The sequence below is a fragment of the Urocitellus parryii genome, chromosome 15 (genome assembly GCF_045843805.1).
Source record: "Urocitellus parryii isolate mUroPar1 chromosome 15, mUroPar1.hap1, whole genome shotgun sequence".
Taxonomy (NCBI): Eukaryota; Metazoa; Chordata; class Mammalia; order Rodentia; family Sciuridae; genus Urocitellus; species Urocitellus parryii.
Window position 1 is genome coordinate 4917792 of NC_135545.1, and position 7161 is coordinate 4924952.

Here is a 7161-nt window from a genome sequence, read left to right on the forward strand (position 1 = left end):
TACTGGTCACTCTTGGGGACACATACAGGAAAGAGGAGTCATACAGACTAGGGCTTTGTTTTACCATGTAGCATTTGCTTGCATAGGTACAGTTTGTGAGATTTTATTAGAAATGCATGCCAACACATACATACAAACATTTCAAAGGGACTTATCACTGATTCAATAATAAGAGGTAAAATAAAATTTATTAGTAACCAATGTCTTAAATGACACAGATAGACAGTAAATAAAGATTAAATTCTATTTATCTTATGAAAAGAAGAAATATTGCATTATGAAAATCACAGTACCAAAATCAATGAATTCAATATAAGCTGTTTAATAAAAAGGACATCAGTAGCCTTTGCTTCCCATCATGTCCAAGGTTATATGAAATGTATGTCTCATTTCATTGCAAAGATAAACATTTGATAGTGTTTACTTTGACATTTTCTTCAAAAGACACAGCTAAGGTATAACTATAACTTGTAGATAAATGAAAAATACATGTCACTTGTTTACACAAGTTAATAAACTAGAATAGTAGAAAATAAAGAAAGCAGATATTATGCTGAAGAATTCAGCAGTTGTTGTACTTGGTATATGATATCTAAAATTTATATTTGTTACATCTTCTTTTCCCAAATATGGTTGGATGGACAATAAAGCCAAACCTAAATGGTATACATATGCAATTACTCAGGTACACACATACACACACATGGACACAATATAATAAATAAGTCTAGGTGTGTTGATTGGCATTCTTGGAGATAGTACTGTATCACTCTTCTTTCAATTTGTAAGTAAAAATGGAGAAACATGTAAGAATTGTGCAAAAGCCTACAACTTACATGTTGCTCCTGAAATTGGGGATTTTTCTATTCCTTATTCCAGAGAGACTGAGCCGGGATGCACTGGTGTCCCTGCTCATGAGCAGAAAGGGGCTGAGAGCTGGGAAACTCCCAGAAACGATTGCACCCATCTTTACCAGCAGCCAGTGGGGATTATAAATAACAATCATACAAACCTGAAAGATGCAGGAAAGCGTGTAAAAAGACACAAAAGTGCTCACCAAAAGAAGGATGGTTTGGGTGGCTCTGGACTCAGGGGAAGACCTGAGGGAGCTGGTCTTATGAACATGCTGCATTCTCTGCTTGTGCCTGTGCAGGATGAGCACCATGGAGCTGCTGGCACAGAGCATAAGCCCCAAACACAGGGCATCGGGGAATGTTACCAATACTGCATATAGTGATAATGAGGTTGTGTCAAGATAAACAGAAGAGCAGTATCCATAATCTTTCATGCTTGTGATATTATTGTTGCTCCTTTTTCCAGTCATATGTGAAATAATTATAATATTTACAAGCAGGTACAGAATCCAGCTCATGTACATGGAGAAACCAATGTATTTGGGAGCTTTCACTTTAAGCTCTGAAAAGCTGGAATTCTCAGGACTAATCTTCACGGCCTGTAAGACACTCAGGAGGCAGGTGCTGCCAATGGACACACCCCTGCCCACCCTGTGAAGATAGAAAAGCAGCTTGCATCCAACATCACTGAGGAAACCTTTCACTCCAAAAGCTTCCTCTGTCTGGGGAACTCCTCTACACAGGAGAGCTAACAAGTTGGCCACAATCAAGTGCTGAAGAATCAAGTCTGTGTGTCTTACCTTGAACCCTATGAGGTAATGGACCAGATAACGGAGGAGAAGAGAGGAATTGCCCAGAGCTCCAACCACAGTCTGTGACAAGAAGATGATACCAACAACCACATCACTGGCTGCCACCCTGCCAGTTCTCTGCTGTGCCAGCCAGTGGGTCTGGCAGGAAACAGGAGTACTGGACTGCACATGTCCTCTCAACCAAAACCCAGTATCGTGCACTCTTCAGAGTTACCACTCTGAAAATTTACAAAAGGTCTTATTTCACTAGCAGGTTTTTATGAGGTTGGTATGGATAGTCAAATCATGAAGTATGTGTAAATCCCTGTTGTGAAGGCAGCACTTGGTGATTCATCTTCCTGACATGAGCCAGGTGCTGAGATGACTTTGCTGATGACCAGGAGAACTTGTGCAGACAGATATTAAGTCTCTGTCCAGATTCACACTCCAATCAGGTACAGAGGTGTCTTGAACCTGGCTGAGTGTTTACAGAGAGCACAGCAAGAACCATCAAGCTTCCCTGAAGGTCGTGAGCAGGTTCTTCTATCAATCCAGCTCATATTTTCTTCAATTTGTCTATATTTATATTGTCTTCAAAACTAGGGGTATCTTAGACAATTCATTGAAAAATGTTCCCATTTACTCTGAAATATTAATTCTATATGCAAGTTCACTTATGAAGGAACATTTAGATGTTGATTTAATGACTGCAGATGCATTGAGGGAACCTCAGCCCTGCAGGCACCTGTGCCATGGTTAGTCCCATGCAGGGAGGCAGGACTGACTCCACATCAGGACAGCTCCCCATGACTCATATGGTGAATTGTTAGGAACACAAGCTCAAGGGCCCTATCTCAGGAATTTTGCCAATTCCCAGAACTTCCCCTAAGTCTTGGGATATCAAGAAATAACACATAATTAAAGAGTATAGTGTAGAAACAAAGTATTCACATTTTAGAAGACTCAGATATGTGTTAATTAATACCTAAGGAAAAAATGTATCAGAAAAGCAATATTAGTGAATGATATTACAATAGGAGCCATCCATGAAATTTGGTATGTGTTAGTATTTAAAACTTGAAATACCAGAATATCTGCATTCATTTGAATGTATATATTTAACAAAAATTTTTGGGTAAAAAAATTTATGTCCACTTTTTACTTAACAGATGGTGAAGAGCTTCCCTATGTCCCCTGCACATTCATACCCTGCTCCACTATCAGATTCCTATGCCACATGGTGCATTCACTACAATGAGAAAATATTCCACCTGAAAAAAATATAAAGCTCTTACAGATGGTAATAGAATTCTGTAATAACCTTGTCCACTATTTCCATACAGGTTCCTTTCCATAATATAGAGAAATGGTCTCACTATCCTTGAATTGTGATGCTTTCAGTATTGGTACAATTACTCTCCCCATTGGCTGCACCATGCTGAGAGTCAGAGAAAATGTTCTGCCCAAGCAGTCACCATCAGCTCTCTCTCTGCACAGGACTAACAAGATTCCTGTCAGCTCCTCATACTCCACACACAGGCAGGGAGATACTATGAGTCTGGACCTAGAAACCGTGAGGATTTAGTGTAGACTTCCTGTGAGGGAAACTGCGCAGCTGGGTGACTATAAAACAACCTCCTTGTACACCTTGAAAATCACATTTAATTTTCACTTGGACAAAAACACAGCAATCCCTGTCAGTAAGAATCACATTTAGTTAAATTAGAACCCATGGTGGTTTGGCATTTAGGCTAGGATCCTTTTATCTTTGCTACCTGGAGCCATTCTTCATCAACCATTTTAATACTTGTGTGGCTCTGGCTTCTGGAGGGTTCAACCGAGGGTTCAACCCCTTTTTGGCTGTGATCACTTACCCAGACTCTTGATGGGTCTCTTCTCACAGATGCTGCTCTCAGAGTCACCCTGAGTCACTCTCCAGCCTATTCCTTTCTGCCAGGCTGGTGACCTCAGTGCAGAGGCCTCTCTGACCAACATGTGTGCTGCAGGGAGGCGGCCAGCTCCTGAGATATGGGACTGTGACTCTGTGACCTCACCTCCCCTGGGACCTGCAATTACCACTGCCAGCAGCAGCAATGGCTGTGCAGGCTGGGGGAGCTGAGGACACTGCTGGAAACTTTCTCCCAGGTGTCACTTATGAAAAACAATTTTAAACTTTCTTCATAACATGTCTTCAGAGGATATTCTAGTGTTTGGAGAGACTCTTACTTATTCATGATCCTGGGAGCCCAACAGGGTGTCACTTGGAGGGGCTGAGAAATACTGAGGTCTGTCATATGAAGGGCTGGCAGTGAGCTTTGCATGTCTCACATTATTTCTTCCTTCCCTGGGAAGATTTCTACCCCAAATCTAGTTGCTTCCTGTTCTTCATTTCAATAAATGGCACCAGATTATAGGTATGAGCAGAGAAATGGAAAGAGAGAAAAACACATAGGAAAGATATTATACAGGTACAAGGAAAAAAGAATGTGATGCAAGTAGTTCACCTTGGAAGTCACCAGATTCATCTGCATAAATATGAGTGAATGTATTGGATACATTTACATATTGAATGTTAATTCATATCATTATTTTGTGAATAAATATACCCTGTCAATATTGACCTCCACTACTGACAGAGGGGAGAAACAGAGCAATATCCATCAAACAAACAGAATGCAATAAAATTCTCTTCAATAATGACATCAGCAGAATCATTATGATTTGTCTGAGCCAAGAATTCTGTAAATATCAGATATTCCAGGGCTGCTAACATTAATTCAGTAGCCCCCTGGGGTGACTACAGCACAGAAGCCCTTTCAATTACTGTACTCTCTCCAACCCTGGAAGGATAATGTGTAAACTGAGGAACCTTAACTAATGCTGTGAGATTTACCATCCAGGTGAAAACCTGTGGTGTGAACACAGGTGGGTTTTGGGCAGTGACACTAAATGGGAGTGAGTCTGAAGTGGTTAAAAGAATAAGGACATGAGGAAAGGTGGACAGGAAAACAAGATGGTAGAGCTCCTGTGATATGGAGGAGACAGAGTGCAAAAGACAGAAGAGAGATGCAAAAAAGAAAAAAAAACTCATTATCTATCCATAAAAAGCTCATGGACATGGCTAGGTATAGTCACACCTTGGTTGAGGAGTCAAGGGACACAAGGACATAGGATTAACCAGGTAAGAGTGACATGGGGTGCGAAGTCACACAGGAATGAAGATGCTTCTGGGGATGGGGACAGAATACAAAATAATGTTGCATATTACTAGATGTAAAGCCTCTGAGGTGTTCATAGCTACACCTGGTGGGAAGTTGTGAACACGGATGGGGAAACAGGGACTGCATTAATTAGTTGTCCAAAACAGGCCCAGAGTGTGACAAAAATTGAGTCTATGCATAGAGAATTGGTCTTGGAGGAGACAAATTATACAGAGAACAATGAAAGAGCTGGTGAAGCTGGTGGGGAAAGAGCTAATGAGGATGATGGTCCTGGCTACAGTCACTTTGGAGCCTGAATTGGGTGTTGAAAAGGCTGAGAGTAGGCCTTGGACATTTGGTTTTATGGGGCCCAGGGGCCCTGGGGACACACTGAGGTAATGGATTTGAGAGTGGATACAAGAGAAGACAGAGCTCTGACGATGAGTCTTGTTGGGTTAATGGAAGGCAGAAGCACAGTCCTGAGGCCACTAGGAGAGACATCACTGAGAAATGAACATTAAATATGTCACAACACAGCTGTGTGTGGGTTGGGCATGGAATCGGTTCATGGCTCTAAGGGTTGGGGGAGCTTCATTGTGTGACTACAGCTCAGAGTGTGGAGCCAAGCCTCCCTGAAAAATTGAGGAACATGCATTCAGACACAGCCCTGCTTTTGGAGGGATGACTGACAACTAAATTTGTGTACATTTGTGGTGTACATGAGGAATTCACTTGGGTAGATACTATGGAATGATTACCGAAAATCAGGTGATTTATCTACCTATCATGTAATGTACTTAACTTGTGTGGGGGACATTGAAGATCTCTCAGCAAGTTAGAAGCACACAACACTGTCTTGCTATCTGCAGGTTCCATGCTGTACAGCAGATCCCCAGAGTTCATTCTTGTAGTAATGGAACTTTGTGCACTAACAATAATCTCCCATGTCTTTCACTACCCACCTCTTTACAACCCTAGTTGCACTCTGTTCCTGTAAAGTTAACTTTTGTAAAAGTTAAAAGTTTGGTGTCTGGTGGGGCAATGTTAAGAGGTAGTGGAACTTTTATGAGATGACCCTGGTGGAGGTTGACAGGTCAATGGATCTTTGTACATTGAAATAATCAATGTATTTCTCATTAGATTCTCCTAATTCTCATGAAAGGGTTGATATAAGAGTCTGCTCTCTAGTTTTCAAATTCACCATGTGATCTTTCACACACACATTCCTCTCATGTTGCTCACCATCTCATTATGACACACAATGCACCCACACATGAACTGAGCTAATATGGGTGGCATACTTATGAGGATGCTCAACTGTGAAATATGATATCTCTCTCTCTCTCTCTCTCTCTCTCTCTCTCTCTCTCTCATACAAAAGAATGTAAAATAAAGATATTATGTCCATCTAAAACTTAAAAATAAATAAATACTTTTAAATAAAATACCTAAATTCTTGGGTTTTGACATAGAAGAGGCTAATAAACAAGGCTTTCTGCTATATCTATATGAGATCATTAGACTCTTCTCTTGGGATTGCACACACCCTCTTTGATCCTGATTTCAGCCTCCTCTGATCATCTCTTCCTTATGATGATCTACACTGTTATTCTGTATTTTAAATAATAAAGCGTTGGGGCATCAGTTCTTCTGGCATCCATATGGTCACACCACACCTGGGACTTTTACCTGGCCAAGAAGTACAATCTGGAAATAAAGCAGTGAGACATCCCAAGGCACAATATCTGGAACATATTCATTAGAGTGGGACAAGTTTACAGTTGGCTTTAGCATTGTATCACAAGGAGGATTTTTTAAGAAAAAAATAATTTATCTACAGTATTGACAATATTCATGGTTGGGTGAGCATGATTTTGTGATGGGAGCCCTTAGATGACCTGTCCCTCACTTCCCATTTGATGGCCTTATAACTCACTCTCATGACTCCTCTCCACATAGGTGGAGGATCTGGTGACTCCTCAGGCACAGCTCCTCCCATGGATCTCCAGAGTCTTTGATGTTTTAGGTGTTTCTCTTCCTTTCCTGGACTCTCAATTCTCTCTGCACTCAAAGACATTTTCCACCCTTAAAGTTGATGTTATCACAAGCTGCTTATTAGCATAAACAACCTTGAACAGAAAGTCCATAGAAAAACAGAACATCCATCCTCCTGTGTAATGTTCATGTCACAAAAAAAATTAAGAGAATTCTCTTTCCATCAGGCCCACATGTGTATTTATATACTCAATACACGTACACATTTTTTTAAAAAATAAAGGTGTATTTGGATTTTGATGTTTTAGTGAATTTTCACAT

The 7161-nt window shown here is 40.7% G+C and overlaps 1 protein-coding gene across 1 annotated transcript; it reads right to left on the bottom strand.

Annotated features, from left to right (window-relative positions):
* Nucleotides 1-832: 832 nt before the first annotated feature.
* Nucleotides 833-6922, bottom strand: LOC144250487 (vomeronasal type-1 receptor 4-like). The gene is made up of 2 exons (XM_077793321.1): nucleotides 6782-6922; nucleotides 833-1804 (listed from the first exon to the last, which is right to left on the bottom strand). The coding sequence occupies exons 1-2, from the start codon at nucleotides 6920-6922 to the stop codon at nucleotides 833-835; spliced, it is 1113 nt and encodes a 370-aa protein (XP_077649447.1).
* Nucleotides 6923-7161: the final 239 nt, after the last annotated feature.